General features: G+C 40.2%; 1 protein-coding gene across 3 annotated transcripts; it reads left to right on the top strand.

Moving 5' to 3' along the window:
• The first annotated feature begins 12,284 nt into the window (after window positions 1-12,284).
• On the top strand, window positions 12,285-18,066 carry LOC103138913 (TAR DNA-binding protein 43-like). 3 transcript variants are annotated; one of them, XR_001662295.1, is made up of 7 exons: window positions 12,286-13,014; window positions 14,437-14,600; window positions 14,727-14,867; window positions 15,060-15,230; window positions 15,780-15,864; window positions 16,666-16,812; window positions 17,584-18,066. XR_001662295.1 is itself a non-coding variant. In XM_007553305.2 (6 exons), exons 1-6 carry the CDS (start codon window positions 12,774-12,776, stop codon window positions 16,758-16,760), a joined length of 897 nt encoding a protein of 298 aa, XP_007553367.1. In that variant the 5' UTR covers window positions 12,286-12,773; the 3' UTR covers window positions 16,761-17,531. The 3 variants fall into 3 exon arrangements, 2 of the variants coding, with proteins under 2 accessions (XP_007553365.1, XP_007553367.1); XM_007553305.2 differs by lacking the exon at window positions 17,584-18,066 and having other exon boundaries at window positions 16,666-17,531; XM_007553303.2 differs by lacking the exon at window positions 17,584-18,066 and having other exon boundaries at window positions 12,285-13,014; window positions 15,780-16,675.
• The last annotated feature ends 2,373 nt before the right edge of the window (window positions 18,067-20,439 follow it).

Below are 20,439 nucleotides of genomic sequence, written 5' to 3'. Positions count from 1 at the left end.
AAAACAAAAGTTATGAGTGAAAAGATCAATAGAGATTAAACTAAATGAAAATAAGACGGCGAAGGCTACGTCGGAAATACTACGTGATGAGAAGAAAATGTTAACCGTAAAAATGATACAACAGACTAACTCAAAATTTTAAGATTGTGAACTGTAAAGAAATTTATTACGTTTCAGCACGTCAGTCAAATTTAGAACGAGATCTTTTTAAAAGTTAAGCTGGCACAATACAGCGTAGAAGCTAGTGTTAGCGCTGTGGCCCGGCTAACCGCTGCAGAAGTTAATATCGACAGCAAGCTTTGTTACAAATGGATGCTAATTTTAAATGTACGTTTAAAAACTTGCATATGCTTGAAAGAGAGGGCAAAGATGTTTGGTCAGACTGTATTTGCATTGCCTTGCTAATTCTTTGATCATGCAGAACTTTGGCATGTTTCTAATTTACGGTACACTACTGTAGCTGTGATTGGCAGAATTTTAAATACGGTAAAATCCGTATTCGTATGGTAAAATTCTGTGGTTGCAAAAATGTTTTACCATATTTTATTGTAAATTAGAGATGTTTTCTTTTTAAGGTTTTTTACGGTGCATGAATCTTTTTTTGTTAGTGTTTTAGACAAAGCACCTGACAGTGCTGGTATTGGTTAGAACCTTGTGGGAAATATAATGAAAGAGAAGTTCAGGTTTCTCATATGTAAAAATCCAATAGGCCTACATCTACAATAAATAGTAGTTGTAGCACGGTAATAAATTGTTGGGTGTGTTTTTTTGTTTTTGTTTTTATCAAATCTGTAGTAACAGCCCATGCCTGGTTGTTATCATCTTCTATTGTTAATTTAATTCATCACAACAAAGATCCACATTGTAAATTCTTCTCTTTTTTTATTTGTTTTTGTTTTACATGTTATGACTTCTGAGGGAAATCAAATGCAATAACCCTGTATTAGTTTATTTGTAGCAATTCCCTCTTAGAAAAAAAAATGATTTCCAGCATGTCTGACCCTCAGTGCCTTGTTATACTTCCGTGACTAGTTTTCACTCCTGATACACAGTCGCACAATAAAGAAAACACCGTTCAGCACAGAAAAGACATCTCAAACATCATGTTTACCCTTCACACAACACGGCGAAATTAAAAATGGATGAGTGCCCCATCCATTATTTCAGCCTCCAAATGGCAAAATCTGTATAAAGCTCTGAGTATCCGTCTGGGTGAAAATAAATAAATCAACTATGCACTTCAGCATTTCCTGCCCTTTTTTTTTTTTTCCCTACAGATGATGTGTGTTTGCAGAGGGCACAGCCTGCTCTTGAAAACATGATGAGCTTTCCAAGCATATATAAATAAGCCAAGTGTTTATTTATTTTTTTTCTTAATTAGATTTCACATCTTTTCTGTTAATTCGGCCGATTTTGTCACTTTTCTCAGGCTGTACATGTAATATTTAGACAACTCAGTACTTCTCTCAGATCCACTTTCCCAGTTGAATCCTCCCAATCTGAAGTCCCCTAATTTGTGAACACAGCGGTGTCAGAAGCAATTTTGCTGTAAAGTCACTAATTATATGCAACATCAACGGAATGTGGGGGGAAAAACGTTAAAAATTTAGCATCACAAGACAAATGGAAAAATGCGTGCTGAAACAAGGAAAAGAGGCTCTAACATTCACGGTTTTCCAATAAATAATACATGACTTTTTAAATATTTTTTCATACTTCCTCACTTTACAGAGGCTCGCCCAGACTGGCTCCAGTGTCACTCTCGTTTCTCTCCCCTAAAATAAAAAAAAAAGTATGTGTTTATAACTTTTCACATACAGCCCTGCTGTTTGCATCCACTCATTAAGGGAAAAGTTTACTATATGAGGCATTGTTCTCTCGAGCTGGATCCATTAGCAGCCTGTGTGTATAGAGCTGGAAAAACAATGGGAGGAAAAAAAACAAAGCGTGTTCATTTTAAACTAATTAGTACATGACAAAACACAAGTACGTTCTCTTCCTCTGCAATAAAGCATTTGAGAAAATGCGCAGGACAACCTGGACCTAATCGGGAGGGGCAGTGGGGGGGGCCTGCAATTTGGAGAGGGACAAATCGAAATTAGCAGTCAAAATGAGATGTACTTCTTCTGTTTTACGGCAACGGCTGCGGTGCGGTTCTGCTGGCGGTGATGTGCGCAGCGTAAAGGTGAAAGGAATTCTGATAGACTGTTGGTGCATCAAGTCGATGGCAGCACAACACAACCTGGCCTCTGACATGCCGGGACGGCCGTGCAAACAACTTTTTGAAGGCATTTCTCACAGCTCCCTTTACGCAGTAATTATATTCCAAATCATTATGTGTTGTAAAATCTATTGACCCCTGGTAAACTTGTATTTACCAAGCTGGAACAGTTAATGAAATAGTCTTTTAATTAGCTCTCCTCTTAAGGGTGGAACTTCTGACGAGGGTCCCCCCGCTTTGTCTCCGTTTCGTGGCCGACTGAAGTGTGCAGATCCACTGTTCCAAGATAAAACAGCAATGTCTTAATTAAGACTTACCGTTTAGCTGTTTACAGTCTAACTCGAGCGGGCGCCATTGTACCATGGGGACGGCACCTGCCCGTTACAGAAATACTCACCACTCTGCAAATCAATAATACTATATCATAATTTCTTCTTTTGTTGTTTTGTTTTGCTATTTTTGAAGGGTCGTTTTTCAAGCTTGACTGATTGAAAGTGGTCCGACTACTCAAGGTAACAACTGGAAGGGGGTGGTGGAGTGGGGGGCGGGGGTGGAGGTGCGGGTTCTTTGCAGCTTGTATAATGCAGTCTTTGGCAGGCTCTCTCTTTGTGTTGGATACATTAGGATGGAAATGTGCACCAACTTAAAAATGCTCATGTGAAAAAACATGGAATGTATTAAATTAATGGTCTCTTTTGCCTCGGGGCAAGTAATGAAAAGGGACCCCCAATGAGTTCATTTTTCACGGCTTTGGTTATGCATTCAACACTCTAATTGAATTTCAATGTAAGTTTTACAAAGTCTTTATTATAGCGACTCTTGATGTAAATTACATGTGATCTGTCGCGGGACTTTGGCCCATTAAGTAATTTAATTGTGACATGCACTTTCTATCTGCACACTTCTTGCCTTTATGCCTAATTCTTCCTCATCTACTTTGTCAGTTTCTTCTGTTATTAGTGCCGTTCATGAAGATAGAAGAAATTGGCCTGCAAATGCTCTGAGCGGCTTTCAGGTTAGGAGATGAAAAACCATACCTGACAACTAAATGTTTTCTATCTATCTATCTATCTATCTATCTGTCTGTCTGTCTGTCTGTCTGTCTGTCTGTCTGTCTGTCTGTCTATCTATCTATCTATCTATCTATCTATCTATCTATCTAAAGCCAGAGTCTCAGATAAATTGAGAGAAAATGTGAGATGTCCTGACAATCTGATTGCAAAGTTGAGATCTGATTTCTGAAGTCTGACTGATGAAATAAAAAACTACTTTAACAGACTGTTACCATTGATGTTCCTGTCAGGGGTTTGTTAATCGTACCCTGACAAGCTGGAAGTTATTTATATTGAATCAAGAAATTTGTTTATTTGAGAAAACAAGGCAGACATCTCTCAGATGATAATGAAACAGTGTATTATTGTTTTTAAGCTACCTATGCTTATGTACTTTATTTTTTTAAAAAGGCATGCCAAAAACTATTTATACCCTGGAAAAAAGCCCTTAATCCCATTACAGCAGTCAAACCCTTCCTACAATTGCTGACCGGAATTTTGCACGTTTCCTCGAATATTTTGACTATTTCGCTTTGGTTATGATCTTCAAATCTTTGACAATGAAAGATCTCTCTGCCATCACCCTAATCTTTAACTCCCTTCAAATATTCACTCAGTTTCAAGTTGAGGATTCGACTGGGCCAATCAAAAACCTCCAGCCAAAAGAAACCTTACTTAAATTACAAAGTCTGAAAATCCTTTATCTGTCTGTGGTGTGAGTAATTTTAGAATAATTTTGGGTCTAACTGTATGAATCTGCATTTAATGTTAATCTTCATAAAACATTTCAGATACACGAAGGAGCAAGAGAGTTCTCTACTTTCCTATTGATGCTATTCTCTAAATCACTGTTTCCTCAGTTCAACATAATATTTTTGTAAAGCCCTGAACCCATTTAACATTTAGATAAGGCATTTTGTCTAACTTCCAATTTCCAGGTTTGGGCAAGTGTAACTTCACCTGTAGCAACATATCGTAAATAATCTGAACATTTATAGAGTATTTTGTGTCCAACTAGCTTCACAATCCAGACTCATTTGCATGAACACTGCTAAACACGATTATTTTCTCCTTCCTAGTTTCATTACGTTCTTGCAAGCAGTCAGACTTTCTTGTAATAGCTTAAAGTGGATCTTTATGTACTTTGTTGTTTAACGGTGACAACTTTTTTTCCTTCAGGTTTTTATAGAGGCCACGTGCCTCTATAAAACTGGCCTGGTAGCGCCTGCAGATGGCACTTAAAAGTCAAAAGAAGAATGTTTGCAGATGAGTGCACACGTTTTATCTGAGAGAAGCAGATTATTCTATGAATATGACTTTCAGATTTATGCTTCTCAGAGATACATTTCTCCAACTTTGCATGTGTAAAAATATTTAAAACGGTGACCTCTCCGTTTCTTTTGATGACATTTCCCAACTGGGAGTCAGCTTTCTGTCTCCATCTAGTGTTTTTGTCAAAACTGGCTTGTCGAGTTCTCAGACATCTTGGACATAAATAGAAAACCTCCTTTCCTGTAACATTTTAGAAACAGAAAAGTGTTTAAAATAAAACGTGCGCACTCTGAGACGACGGAAATCTTCATCAGAAACTGTACACAGAGCTGCAAGGCGACATGCGAGCGATCCATCTGGAGCACGGCGGCCGAATTGACCCGATCATTAAGAAAGGAGGAAGAGGCTTGACCTGATATTTCCTCTGTTGTTTGGTCAGGAAAGGGACGTTATTGTAAAAAGGCCTGTAAAGATAAATAACCCCTCTGTTGCCATGGCAAAAGCACAAACAGTGGCGACTGAAGACAAAAGAGAGCGGGACGATAAATCCAACACTGTCAATTTTGTTTAGTTTTGAGGGTGTTTTTGTGGGAAATATGGATTCAAAACAAGTGGTCACGTCAGCTTTTCCACACCGAAAGGGAAATCAGATCGTTTTTTTTTTTCACCTTTTTTTTTTTTTTATTTGGAACCAGCCACATTTTCTTCTTGGGCCCTTTTTTCCAAGGCCACGACATCCTGATTGGTAATAGGAACATCTGACAGCATATTTTGCCTCTGGATCAGGAAACTCCTTGTACAGCTGTATACATGTTTTTATAGCCTTTGGAGGAAAGGGGTATTGTCTTTAAAGAAGGACGCTTTGTCCAGCCTTCAAATTTAAGTGGAAAACCATCCAAGCAACTATGTGTTTTTTTCTCACATGCTCAACAATGATGAATGAACCACGCAGATCTGTGACATGCTTCAGGTCAAGAAGAGTTCGGCTTGTTAGAAGATGTCCTGGTTCAAAAAAATAAGTAAATAAATAAATAATTGTCAACAATTCAGTATAAAGAAAGGAACAAACAGAGGGCGTTCCTCAAAAATACCCATTCAAACAGCAGGTCCATCTCGCTTCACCTTTAAGCACGTTCTCTCTCGGCATTACCCACTCTGATGAAGAGTGGTTATGTCGCTCAAACATAAGAGCTAGACACCAAAGAGTCTCTACAGCAGCACACAGTGAGATCTCTGCCCTCTAAGAAACCTTAAGACATTGCCAGAGCCGTGTTTTATCTTGACAGTTTGTTTCACTTTGTTTGCTTTTTGTCTGTGAAGCTTTGGGATGAAAGAACAGCCTCTGTGAGCTGCGTCTGATTAGGATCTAATTGTTAACATTCGCCGCGCGCCATTTTTTTTATTTATTTATTTTTTCTCCCCCGTCGTCAGGTACGGGCCTCTTCCCCTGCTACGATGGGGGACTCTCCCCTTTCTGCTCGCTCCTGTGTTTTACTCAAGTACTAGTTAGCACCGAGGTGGCAGGAGAGGAGCCCCCAGCTCGACACCATCGACAACAACAACAACAACAACAACAAACAGGAATTGATGGCGAGTGTTTATTATCTGGTTTAATTGCTCCTCATCTGGAGGATCTGACAGTTGCGGTTAATGAGCGAGGGAGAGGAGGCACACGCTGCTGGCAGCCTGTTTCACAGTGGAAGACGTGGAAGTGTATGTGGGTGTGGGTTTGTGGCGAGAAGAGGATGGATCGCATTCCAGCTCAACGGAAGATGAAACATCAGACTGAATTAGGCCGTTACATGGGATTTTTGCAGCGTGCGCTCTGGCAAGATCGCCTGTGCAGTACCTTGGAAAAGTATCCATGCCTTTTGAACTCTATTCATTTAAGGGTTTCGGGTGATAGGCCAGCACAGCTAGAACATGTCTGTAAAGTGGGAAGCAAAAGATTCATGTTTTTTTTTTTTTTTTCAATAATTTGTATTTACCAATCTTTACTGTGGTGCTCAATCCATTCCGACCAGTCGCCGTAGTATAAATCCAGCTGCTTCAGAGGTTTGTCAGAGAACATTAATGAACAACAGCATCATGTAGGCCAAGACACACAGCTGTCAGGTCAGGGAGGACGTTGAGCAGAAGCTTAAAGCGAGGGTAAGTTGTAAAAGCTTTGAACATCTCACAGAACAACGTTCAGTCCGTGATCTCAAAGCGAAAAGAGTGTTGCGCAAATGCAAACTGTGGCTGTGAACCTGGAATGACAGGCTGGGTGAAAAGAGAATCGGGGAAAACGGCAGAGAGAACCTCGGTCACTCTGGAGGAGAGTCGCAGCTCAGGTGGAAGAGTCGATCAACAGGACAACTGTTAAAGAAAGCCATGATAACTTCTGTTTGCAGTTTGCCAAAAAAAATAATAAATCATGAAAGGGACTGCCAGCATGTGGAAGATGGTCTGATCAAAGAGGAACCGAAATATTTAATCTCAACTCATTGAAGCTAAATATAAATGCACTTTTTTCATATCTTTACACGTAGAACGTTTTGCATCATTTTTCTCCTACTTCAAAACAACACGTTGCTTTTCGGTGGCCCATCCCACAAAATCCTGCATACGGGTTTGCAGGCACGGTATCAACACAGTACTGTAGGTCTCCGCTCGTGGCGTGAGTCCTGTACAGTAACCAGATCATCTGGAGAAGGCAGGATATCGTTGCAATCGGGCCTCTTCCTCAGTTTTTCATATGGCCCGCAGCACACCTGGCTCACATCCAGTCAGGCACAGCTTGACTCAAAGAACCGTTGTGATCAAGTAGAGAGGAGACCTGCAGAGGAAACAGAGGAAAAAAAAAAACCTAATTTTGAATCGGACAAGGGAAGCCTGCTTTTTACACATAGCAAAATAAACACACACCACCACAGCTATGCCACCAGACTCCCTCTCCCATTCATAAATTTCTCCTCCTGAGAAAAACCAGCATTTCTCAAACAGGCCATACCCACCCCTTGCCTTCCCTTGCCTCTCCTTGCACTGCTCCGGCTCAGTGGGCCCACATGGGAACAATTAGTGGTGTGCATAAGTTTGGCCAAGATCTGTATAGCAACCGGCCACATCTGTTTTTATTTACCTTTTTTGCTAGAGAATGCCAAGAGGACATCTGCTACTGTGCAATGCAACTGTGGTTACATGCGTGGTTGACCCATGATTCTGTAATTACCCGCTGAAAGAGATGAAGAGGCTCGGCAAACCACTCAGAGCCACACATAGCCTTCCTTCAACCTCCTCTTCCTCCCTCGTGTGTCTCTCCGCTGGCATGTGAACCTCGTCTGCCTGGCAGAAGTGTCATTTAACGGCGTAAAGTTGCACACAATAGTGATTTTCACTTCATGTTGGCATCGTTAAATCTCCTTTAATGACTCCTTATTTCAATCAAAGTGGGATTAAATGCATCTGCTTGAGAGGAAATGAAACGAGATACACTCACCTACTTTCCTGATCTGATTGCTTGTTTGTGGTCACATGACAGAAGCTGCACGGTTTTGTCGCTGAGCCTTCTGGTTTTATAACAGTGCACATTTTCTGTGGTTTTGCACTTTCATGGTTGAGTCTGCAGAAATGCTCAAACAGCACGCGGCGGGTGAAGACAAGGAGATATGCGAACACGAAGAAAGGTTATTTTTCCAAAAACCTAAGACGACCAGTAAGGAGGACCTGTTTATAGCAGCGATGAGTGATTATCTGCAATGACAATGAAGACCATATATGGATCACTTAACAGGAGCAATATGTGTATATGTGTGTGTGTGTGTGTGTGTGTGTGTGTGTTGGGGGCTGGGTGCTACCATGCTTAGCATCCCCCAGATGTGCCAACCATATGCTCCGACTGAAATTACAACAAAAAAGAAACAGTAGAACATGAAAGAGATTTTTTTGTAAAGAGACTTAACAGTCGATACACAGAAAGGCTAATAGCTGCAATAGGCCACATGAAAAGAAGGAGGATGTTGGTGTGCCTTTTTTTTTTTTTTTTTTTGCAGAGCTTATTCCATTTCCTGTTCATGAGTTCACAGAGCAGATGGGAACCAAAGGCTCTAGGAAGTTTAGATTTTCTGCCCCATGGCCCATTGTATATGATGCATGTAACTGCAAAACACTGCGCTGTTGTCATCTGCAGGAGCTTTGGTGCATGTCAAGAGGTCACAATAACAAAGGTGACACCAAAAAAAAGGCTTATCTTTGGAGCAAAAATATATATTTCTTTACCTCAGATTTCTTTACAAATATGCAATTCTGTTTAACAATTATGTTTGTGATAAGGCGAAAGCAAGATAACGCAGCAAAAATGTTGGCAATGCGATATTACCGCGTGTAATTTATTTTTTGGGTTATGACATGTTTAGAGTATAACATGATTTATAGCATAATTAAAAATTAGTCTGTTTGTGCGGGTACAAAAACTCGCAAAACTGGTTCGCTTGGAACAGGCCTGGAGGGCAAGCTGCAGCCTATTAAAACAAAGCTGGGAAAAAACAGTCAATACTGCCCTCTCCTGGAGGTTAGAAAGACTGCAGTGGTGACAGGTAAAGCATCATTCAACTCAGCGCCGATTGAGACAACCAGAATATAATACCAAAGAAACATGGCACGGTGTAACTAAAATGTTTAGTTTTATTCTGTTCAGCTGTGAGACGAAATGAGCCTGGTGCTTGTGTCTTTGTCTGCTGCTCAGGAAAAGGGATGCGTTTATTTTAGATCACCTGCACCCGTCTACGTCTGGATTATCTCCCCAGCTGCCGGAGGTCTGCCCATATTTCTGCTTGTTTAATCAGCCTTAGCGAATATAAACGTATGCACAGCATGGGAATTAAAGCAAAACTGAAGATATAAAAATACCTGAAAATGTAAAGATGGATTTAAAAAAAAAAATGAGGCAAAAAAATAGAAAGAGGACAACTTTTTTTTTTTTCTGCTTTGGAGAAGTATTCACACCCCTTGATTATTATTATTATTTTTTTTACATCATCTCAGGTTACAACATGCTTTACTTGTAACACCTGTTTTTTTCCAAAATACAAATCTGACAATTGTGAAGCACATGTATTCATTATTGAGTCAGTATTTTTGTAGAGCCACCTTTGGCATAGTGTTTTAGTGTGTTTCTCTAGCAGTTCTGCACATGTTGATACTCATATTTTTGATGTGCAGAAAAGCTACATTTCAGTCTGATTGTAAAACATGTGTGAGCATCAATTTTGAAGTCTTATAGATTCTCAATTAGATCTGTGCTGATGTGACACGAGTTGGCTCAGACTGTGAGATTAGGACCATTGCCCTGTTGGAACATGAACCTCTTCCCCAGTTTCAAGTCTTGTACAGCTTCTAACAGCTTTTCTCCCTGAATTGCCTTGTATGTTGACCCGTTTATCTTTCTATTTTTGTAAACCAGCCTCACATTACAAAATAATAAAATACAAAAAACAGCTGCAATGCTTCCCTCAGCAGAAAATCCGTGGGTTCAGATCACCTGAGTCTTTGTGTTCATTTCCAGTCCTAAAATACTTTTCTGTTTTTCTGAAATTGTCCAAAGCTTTAACTCTGCTTTACGCAGCAGAAATCTCAACAGACTCCAGATGTTCTTAGTTAAACCAGACTTGTCGGAGACGTTTTGCTGTCAAAGCAACGACCTGTCAATAGCGGATCTCAATTCCTAATGTTAGGCACTTAGTCTATTAAATCTCACTTTAGGCAGAGGCTGAAAAAAACTCAGCATAAAGTGTTCAGGTTAGGCATGACTGAGTGACAAACAAAAACAGAGCCAACTGTGGCTCTATTAAATGCAGCGGAGGAGCTAATGGTCACAATAACATCCAATAATTAATCACCTCTTTAGTTTTACTGTGTTCATCATCGGCACACTCACCTTCGGATGGCACTATGTTCTCCATGCTCCAATGCGTTTTGTGATTTGTCTCTTTGAAGGTGAGCACATCTACTCTGTGGCACGCCTGCGGGAGATGTTTGTTATCAGCACAGGGCTGTAATTGCTCATAGCTGCTTACCTTTTGAGCAAATGTGTGAAAAGTTTGTTGCTGCGTCACACAACATTTGTGTTGCGTCATTTTATAGCTTAGCTGAAACATGTACCAGTACGGCAGCACTATCCTTGATTTGCAGTATTTGTATTGCAAGAATGGTAAGAGTCACAAATTGTCTTGTCTCCTCCTTGCTGAACACCAGTGAGCACCAGAGCTTTATCGTTGCATTTTCTTTGTCATTGCTTCCTCATCTGGTCAAACCCATGCAGCATTTCGAAATTAGAACCACTGTCTTATTTGGAGTTGATGTTATCAATAAATATATATAGACAACAGGAAAAAGTATGTTTTTAAAGGTGTGGGGGTTGGAGGGGTAGAAGCATATCTGGAGAAACAACATGGGTCTAACTTGTTGTTCATGAGTCTGTGAAAACCTAAACTTTTGGTCCTGTGTATGAGTTGGTGTCACTAAATTCTTACATGTTTACCTAAGCTCTGTCCATCTAGTGGAAAAATGTTTGGCTTGAAGCTCAAATTATTTCCCTTAATGTCTGACTTTGTCACATTTTTTGACCATCAGCAATCAGAATATGGGGCCACCTGGATTTTAGTTCTACTTTTCATGTCAGTGGTAATTAAAGTTATTATGAATTGGAGAACAAACAAGGTTACATGCTGAAGGTATTGGATCAGTCACACTGTCTGACAACTGCTTTGAGAACAGCACCACAATGTCTTTTTTTTATTGCACTAAACCTGTAATTTAAGAGACTTTTGTAATACAGCTTTCTCTACCAACCTTTTGCAAATACTTTCAATTTTATCATAGTCTTCAACTTTGGGATTTAATAAATGATAATCAGATCTTTTTTTTTTTTGTAAGACCAGACTCCAAGTCAATCATGACCCAGCCCATACTTTTATGTTTGAACCCTCTCCTTTCTGCACTGCAGAAAATACAACCTGCTTCACAGAACGGCACATGAATCAGAATTTAATTCACTTTCAAATGTAGAAATGAAAGAGTTTATTAATTTCACCTAAATACATGTAGGTTTTTCTAGCGATGCTTATAACTCACACTAAAAACTCACCTTATAATAATAAGCAATAAAGACACTGTATTGCTTGCTTCTGCTTTCTGTGTGTCTTTCTGATGTGACACTCCCAAAAAAGTTCCGTTATTTTGTTTATTGCTAAGAATATTATGCAAAAATATATAGTTTGAAGGGATTTACATAAATTCAACATAACCATTTTATTTCTTATTTGTTATATGTAGTAATCTCTGCACCAGCTTGTTTTATTTCAGCATTGTCTGCACAGAATAAAGATTGTACAGAGTAATTAATATTTATAATAATTATTTTTTTTAGGATTTTTTTTTAATACAAATTTACGGTAATTATTTTAAGTTTGCTTCATATTTTTAAAAAGTACATATCCAATTTTCCAGAATATTAACTTGAGTCCCTTTTGTTTCGGTTTTTAACGTGAGTCGTCGTGGTTTTGCCTTAAGAAGACGTCACTACGCTTAAGATTTGTAAACCAAAAACCGCAAGACAAAAACATTAACACAGCGTCAAAAACACGAACTATGATTTATTCAAAGAGATTACCAGTGGTAATAATGTTTATTTCATTTATTTTTATTTTTCCACCTCCCCTACAGAAACATGAAAGTGAGCTGTTCCAGCACGATGATGTCATCTTTACAAGGTGAGCGGTCCGCGGCCATTTTGTTAGCCGTGAGTAGCTGTGCAGATTTCGTTCATGAAATTTCACCGAAAATAACAACTTGTGGAGGTTTTTGTTTGCATTGTATTTTCGATTACACACTTGTAAGCCGGAATAAGAGTTGTTTACTCGCTGACATTAAACATAGTCATTCATTTTCCGAGCTGCTTTGAGTTTGCTAGCTCTTTAGCTAGCTGGCTAACTTGTTTACGTGTTCCGTTGAGAGAAAACATCGGGCTTTCATGACCGCCAGCTTTTAAATGTTACAACTGTCGAATGAGCACGGTTTGTCTGCTCCTGACTTCCGTTGTTGTACATTTACTTCTTTTGTTTAAACCGAAGAAAATTTGAGCCACGTTTAAGACCTTCCAACTCGCGTTGAGCCTCAGTGGTTAACCAGCAACTTGAGCTCCGTCATCAGCTGACTGCTCTCGGACCAGCGCTCAGCCATCCCGGAGCAAAATGTCAGAGCTGTACATTCGGGTGGCTGAGGATGAGAACGAGGAGCCCATGGAGATCCCCTCAGAGGACGATGGGACTGTTCTACTATCCTCGGTATCAGCCCAGTTCCCGGGGGCTTGCGGTCTTCGGTACAGAAACCCGGAGTCCCAGTGCATGAGGGGGGTCCGGCTGGTGGAGGGCGTCCTGCATGCACCAGAGAGCAGCTGGGGAAACCTGGTCTATGTCGTAAACTATCCCAAAGGTGAGACAGGATATGCTTTTCCTGTTTTTTTTTTACCAGCAGACTGTCTGCAAACTTCAGCCTGTATTCAAAGCGAGTGTGCAGTCAGAGATTTAGCAGCTATTGCACAAAACCCATTATAAAATGCTTTTTATTCTGCATTACTAGTTGTGTTACTTTATAATCAAATTCCTAAAGATAGCAAAAGCTAACGCAGAGCACAGTGTATAGGTTTTCTTTAGAGTTTGGTGTGAAAACAATACTTATCATCCACATCCACACTCCTTCGTAAATCCCTCAAAAACTTTTCACTGTTTCAGAAAAAAATTCAAGGTTATTTATATAGAATGTATTTTTCAGGCATAGTGCAAAAAGTAGTATAATTAAGAATACAACACAAAAGCACAAAACTAACATACAGACAAGTCAAGAAATCACAAGTTACAATAGGTAAATGATCAACATGGTTCAACAGAAAAATGTTAGCTCTTTTAAGGTATTAAAAGCCATTCAGTAACGATTTGTTTTTAGATGAGGGGCAGTTTGGTCCAGAACTTAAGAGTTACAAGTGCCTGTCCATTCAGTGCATCATTGGTAAACAAAAACATGTTTAAAATCACTTAGAAAATGAAGAAGGGCCAATAAAAATAACCAATTAAATTGGGGTGCAATTAAACTGTGGATCCAGTGTTTTAAGACTTCCAATTACAACAGAGTTCTAACTTTAAAAATGGATCCCCATGTGTCTAACCAAATCCGTTTGTCAAAGTTAAGATTTGAATTATACATCACCCTTAAAGGTTTGATGTGTGACTTTTGAAAAGGCTCCAATCCATCCAGATCTGTATGACAAGTGTCAGAGCCAGCATTCAAATGAAACGGGATGTTTTATGGTCTGAAGATGAAGCCTAAAGAAATAATTTGTTTGTAAAAATAAAACTCCACAAGTGAGAGGAGCTAAAAATAAATAAATAAATAAACAAAACGATATCAAATCCTGTCAGACAGGTAAGACCTGAACCATTCTGACCTCAGTATTGTGGCAATAAACAACAAATTAAACTGTTGGGTGAAAAGCTAAAGTCAAACATGATTTCCTGAATCTGCAAACAAAAAAAACATTCTTGGGTTTAAATGCTTTCTAAGGTAGTCAGGAGGTGTAATAGTGGCTTGTAACATAAGTTTTTTTTTGTTTGTTTGTTTTGTTTTGTTTTTTTTTACAAATTTGTTACAAACCTGTCACTAAATCATGACACTTAACCTGAAGCTGCATCATTAATAAACATAGCTAAATATCAAATATACGTAATGGCACAGAATAAATGGTGTTGGTTTATAGTTGATTCTGTGGATGTTTACTTTTTGTTCTCTGTGTGTCTAATTAGATTTTTGTGATTGTTTTTTTTGTTTTTCTTACGCCAGAATCTTATTTGTTCTTTGCAGATAACAAAAGGAAGATGGAGGAAATTGACGCGGCGTCGGCTGTTAAAATCAAAAGAGGTTTTCAGAAAACGTCAGACCTCATAGTCCTCGGGTTGCCTTGGAAAACAACAGAACAAGACCTGAAGGATTACTTTAGCACCTTTGGGGAGGTCATTATGGTACAGGTACTGATGTCTCATTTAACTTTAAATGCTCCTGTTTTTTCCCCCTCAATATTAAGTTCTAACTAGACTGAATAGCAACTTTAAAGTGGAAATTAATCTGGCATTCTCACTCTTTGCTGTTCCCAGGTGAAGAGAGATGCAAAAACTGGCAACTCAAAAGGTTTTGGGTTCGTCCGCTTTGCAGACTATGAGACGCAAACCAAAGTCATTGCTCAGAGACACATGATTGATGGACGATGGTGTGACTGCAAACTTCCCAACTCAAAGGTAAGCTGGACACCGTAGCAGAATACTCTGGAAAATGAGAAGTTGATGTTTTCTTTCACTGTTAAGATGTAGTCGCATTCCTTCGTTAAAGCGGTTTAGAAGTTTTGAAAATCACTTTCTAAGTCATCACAATAGATTGAACGCAATCAATCGCTCCATCTATAACCTGACTGGGCTTCTTTCTCTCGTCAGGCATCTCCCGACGAACCGATGCGGAGCCGTAAAATCTTTGTCGGCCGCTGCACAGAGGACATGACGACGGACGATCTGAGGCAGTACTTCATGCAGTACGGTGAAGTCACTGATGTCTTCATTCCCAAACCTTTCCGGGCCTTTGCATTTGTCACGTTTGCTGATGATCAGGTCAGAGCTGCTACTCTTCACTTACACTGAATATTAGCTCAAATTTTAAGATAGCTGATGTTACAGTAAGAATCGATAGCATTCATACCTCTCAAACATTTGTCACGTTATTTATTTTACATGCACAAATGTGTGTTTATATTAAGCTTGAATTATTTTACAGAGATGAATGGGTTAAAACTTCAGTTTCAAAACACACAAAGCTGGTAAAGACATACCTGAAAAGACTTGCCGCTGTATGTGCAGCAAAAAACATAGAAGACAAATTCTGACTACACAATTTTTTTGTAAAAACAAATGAAGAACATACATTTTCTTTCCTCCTTAAAAGTAAGAGCTGCTCAATAGTTGATTTATCACCACAAATGTCCCTAAATTTACACTGAAGTCTCCAGTTGTCATGCGGAAACGTTTGAGAGGGGTGAATACTTTTGCAAAGCATTGAATTAATGAAGAAAGCACAAACTGTTTGGAATAGTATTGTTCATCCATAGACTGAAGTAATCAACAGCCTGCGGTGTTAAATGTTCTCCTTCTGTTCTTCCTTAGGTCGCCCAGGCTCTGTGCGGAGAGGACCTGATCATCAAGGGCGTCAGCGTGCACATCTCCAACGCTGAGCCCAAACACAATAACAGTAGGCAAATGATGGATCGGGGTCGGTTTGGGGCTGGCGGGTTCAGTCAGGGCTACGGCAGTAATCGCGGGGGGCTAGGCAGCGGTAGTGGAGGGGTTAACTTTGGGGCTCTGGGCCTTAACCCAGCGATGGTGGCAGCAGCTCAGGCGGCACTGCAGAGCAGCTGGGGGATGATGGGCATGCTGGCTAACCAGCAGGGCTTGACCACGGCGGCAGGCACAGCCTCAACCACCAGAGATCAGACGTATAGCTCTGCCAGCACCAGCTACAGCAGCCCCAGCTCAGCCAGCCTGGGCTGGGCCGGAGGCACTAACACGGCCTCCAGCAGCGGCTTCAGCTCCGGCTTTGGCACGTCAATGGAGTCCAAGTCTTCTAGCTGGGGAATGTAGAGCTAGGTGAGAGTTGACGTTTTCTCTTGCTGTTAGGCAAATCTGGTAAGTATACCTACAGGAAGGAATGGCTTATATCTTATTTAAGAAAGAAACACTGCCTTTTATTTTAGTAAAAGCAAACATTTCTACTTGTGTGACTGACTGTGTAGTCATGCATTGAATGGGTAAAACATTTAGTTTGTGGAATCCTCCTGCGTAGTTTCGTTTGTGAGAATATGTTATGAAGAGACGGCCGTGCATGCACCATAACTGTTCATAAACGTGCACGAGTATGTTGAGGTCTCCCCGCAGTCTGTCGAAAGCTGGCTGTGAGATAATTATATATATTTATGCATCATATTGTATTTCTTTGGTTTGTTTTATTTTTTCTTTTCCTTTGGAAACGCCTTCATGAACGTTTCTTCCGCAGTTCACCAACTCTTTCACAATTTCCCGGGAGGAGTCGCGTCATTGGCTGCAATGTTCGGCAGATCTCAGTATCCCTTCCCCTCCTCCCACGTGTAAATGCTTTATCATCCGAGAACACAACTTCACTCTGCGTATACAGTGTTAGACGGTGGGTGTTGCCTTTCTTTTCTCTCCCCTCCCCCTCTTTTTTTTTTTTTTCTTTCCTCTTTTCGGGATATAGAAATCTTGTCTGCCCTTGTCGCTTTTTGATCTCGATGAGTGGATTTGGTGTTGGACCGAATGAGAGTGAGCAAAAGGAAGGAAAGCAAGAACTGTTTGTGCTTTATTTATATATTTTTTGAAAGACAAATGCCTGGGAGAGGTGAGAAGAACCTGTGGCTTTGTGCGAGTGTGAGAGGAAGAAGCAAAGTACGTGTGTGTTCTCAGTGACCATCACAAGGACATTTCTTGCATCTCAAGATCCCTGAGTTTTCTGCTTACTCGTATCATTTTTCTATCCATCCCTGATTCTTTATATTAAAAAAAAAAAAGAAATCACACTGAATTGTCAAGTGCTATGAATATCTGTATCTTTTAGTAGATCTTTTCTTGCTGTCCAATGCGATGTGAATGCTCGTCTTACTTTCTCCTTGTTACCACCCTCTTTGTGTGAAAATGTGACTTTGTTTGTGAAGTCTGTGTGACGGGAGGGGGAAAAACACTGAAAGAGTGCTGAAGTTTGGAAGATGTTCCTGGTGAATGTTTGAATAGTTCCCATTGAAAGTTTGTGTTTGAAGTGGTTTCGAATGCATTTTTCTATGTTTTGTGAATCAAAGGGAAGTGTGAAATAAAACTTAATTTAACTAGGGAAAATACCCTCTTGACAAAGACTTGTTTTTGACTTTAATTGAACTGCCAACACTTTAATTCACATGTCTAGGGTCGTCGGATTTGGAAAAAGCCCAATTTTCTTCTGAGCCCCAGTTTGGAGTCGGCGACGCTTGATGACGAAGCCGAAATCGCCTTAATTCTGGGAAGGATCTACGTCGCCTCATTAGCAAGAAACATTCGACCCACTCAGCTAGAGTGATATCAAAATTATATTCACATATTTGTTTGTTTTGACACATTGGGACCAAAGTCATCCTGCTTGTTAGAAAAAAAATTCATTTTGTCCTCCAAAAACTGTTCAATTCTACCTCACTTGAACATGTTCATAAATACTTCACAAGTTACCAGTATATGCGAGTATAAAACCTTATATTATTTATTGTGATCAAAAGTTGTATTAGCATAGCAGGATATGTTGATGGCTGTTTGCTTTCATGATGAAGTGTATTGGCATTTTTCAGTATAAAGATCTGAGCGCAAAATCACACTTTGTGTATTGATGCTAGTGTTGCGATGTAAAATAAAAAGTAGTNTGAAGCTAAATATAAATGCACTTTTTTCATATCTTTACACGTAGAACGTTTTGCATCATTTTTCTCCTACTTCAAAACAACACGTTGCTTTTCGGTGGCCCATCCCACAAAACTCCTGCATACGGGTTTGCAGGCACGGTATCAACACAGTACTGTAGGTCTCCGCTCGTGGCGTGAGTCCTGTACAGTAACCAGATCATCTGGAGAAGGCAGGATATCGTTGCAATTGGGCCTCTTCCTCAGTTTTTCATATGGCCCGCAGCACACCTGGCTCACATCCAGTCAGGCACAGCTTGACTCAAAGAACCATTGTGATCAAGTAGAGAGGAGACCTGCAGAGGAAACAGAGGAAAAAAAAAAACCTCATTTTGAATCGGACAAGGGAAGCCTGCTTTTTACACATAGCAAAATAAACACACACCACCACAGCTATGCCACCAGAGACTCCCTCTCCCATTCATAAATTTCTCCTCCTGAGAAAAACCAGCATTTCTCAAACAGGCCATACCCACCCCTTGCCTTCCCTTGCCTCTCCTTGCACTGCTCCGGCTCAGTGGGCCCACATGGGAACAATTAGTGGTGTGCATAAGTTTGGCCAAGATCTGTATAGCAACCGGCCACATCTGTTTTTATTTACCTTTTTTGCTAGAGAATGCCAAGAGGACATCTGCTACTGTGCAATGCAACTGTGGTTACATGCGTGGTTGACCCATGATTCTGTAATTACCCGCTGAAAGAGATGAAGAGGCTCGGCAAACCACTCAGAGCCACACATAGCCTTCCTTCAACCTCCTCTTCCTCCCTCGTGTGTCTCTCCGCTGGCATGTGAACCTCGTCTGCCTGGCAGAAGTGTCATTTAACGGCGTAAAGTTGCACACAATAGTGATTTTCACTTCATGTTGGCATCGTTAAATCTCCTTTAATGACTCCTTATTTCAATCAAAGTGGGATTAAATGCATCTGCTTGAGAGGAAATGAAACGAGATACACTCACCTACTTTCCTGATCTGATTGCTTGTTTGTGGTCACATGACAGAAGCTGCACGGTTTTGTCGCTGAGCCTTCTGGTTTTATAACAGTGCACATTTTCTGTGGTTTTGCACTTTCATGGTTGAGTCTGCAGAAATGCTCAAACAGCACGCGGCGGGTGAAGACAAGGAGATATGCGAACACGAAGAAAGGTTATTTTTCCAAAAACCTAAGGCAACCAGTAAGGAGGACCTGTTTATAGCAGCGATGAGTGATTATCTGCAATGACAATGAAGACCATATATGGATCACTTAACAGGAGCAATATGTGTATATGTGTGTGTGTGTGTGTGTGTGTGTGTGTGTGTGTTGGGGGCTGGGTGCTACCATGCTTAGCATCCCCCAGATGTGCCAACCATATGCTCCGACTGAAATTACAACAAAAAAGAAACAGTAGAACATGAAAGAGATTTTTTTGTAAAGAGACTTAACAGTCGATACACAGAAAGGCTAATAGCTGCAATAGGCCACATGAAAAGAAGGAGGATGTTGGTGTGCCTTTTTTTTTTTTTTTTTTTGCAGAGCTTATTCCATTTCCTGTTCATGAGTTCACAGAGCAGATGGGAACCAAAGGCTCTAGGAAGTTTAGATTTTCTGCCCCATGGCCCATTGTATATGATGCATGTAACTGCAAAACACTGCGCTGTTGTCATCTGCAGGAGCTTTGGTGCATGTCAAGAGGTCACAATAACAAAGGTGACACCAAAAAAAAGGCTTATCTTTGGAGCAAAAATATATATTTCTTTACCTCAGATTTCTTTACAAATATGCAATTCTGTTTAACAATTATGTTTGTGATAAGGCGAAAGCAAGATAACGCAGCAAAAATGTTGGCAATGCGATATTACCGCGTGTAATTTATTTTTTGGGTTATGACATGTTTAGAGTATAACATGATTTATAGCATAATTAAAAATTAGTCTGTTTGTGCGGGTACAAAAACTCGCAAAACTGGTTCGCTTGGAACAGGCCTGGAGGGCAAGCTGCAGCCTATTAAAACAAAGCTGGGAAAAAACAGTCAATACTGCCCTCTCCTGGAGGTTAGAAAGACTGCAGTGGTGACAGGTAAAGCATCATTCAACTCAGCGCCGATTGAGACAACCAGAATATAATACCAAAGAAACATGGCACGGTGTAACTAAAATGTTTAGTTTTATTCTGTTCAGCTGTGAGACGAAATGAGCCTGGTGCTTGTGTCTTTGTCTGCTGCTCAGGAAAAGGGATGCGTTTATTTTAGATCACCTGCACCCGTCTACGTCTGGATTATCTCCCCAGCTGCCGGAGGTCTGCCCATATTTCTGCTTGTTTAATCAGCCTTAGCGAATATAAACGTATGCACAGCA

The sequence above is a fragment of the Poecilia formosa genome, unplaced genomic scaffold (assembly GCF_000485575.1).
Source record: "Poecilia formosa unplaced genomic scaffold, Poecilia_formosa-5.1.2 Scaffold56, whole genome shotgun sequence".
NCBI lineage: Eukaryota > Metazoa > Chordata > Actinopteri > Cyprinodontiformes > Poeciliidae > Poecilia > Poecilia formosa.
Note: the sequence above shows the minus strand (reverse complement) of the source record. Positions and strands in the feature narration are given on the sequence as shown.

Excerpts from the sequence above, each read along its gene's own strand:
- LOC103138913 (XM_007553303.2), top strand. The coding sequence starts at position 12,774 with ATGTCAGAGCTGTACATTCGGGTGGCTGAGGATGAGAACGAGGAGCCC. Across the intron at positions 13,015-14,436 it reads TGTCGTAAACTATCCCAAAG|ATAACAAAAGGAAGATGGAG; the intron begins GTGAGACAGGAT and ends TGTTCTTTGCAG. Across the intron at positions 14,868-15,059 it reads GCAAACTTCCCAACTCAAAG|GCATCTCCCGACGAACCGAT; the intron begins GTAAGCTGGACA and ends TTCTCTCGTCAG.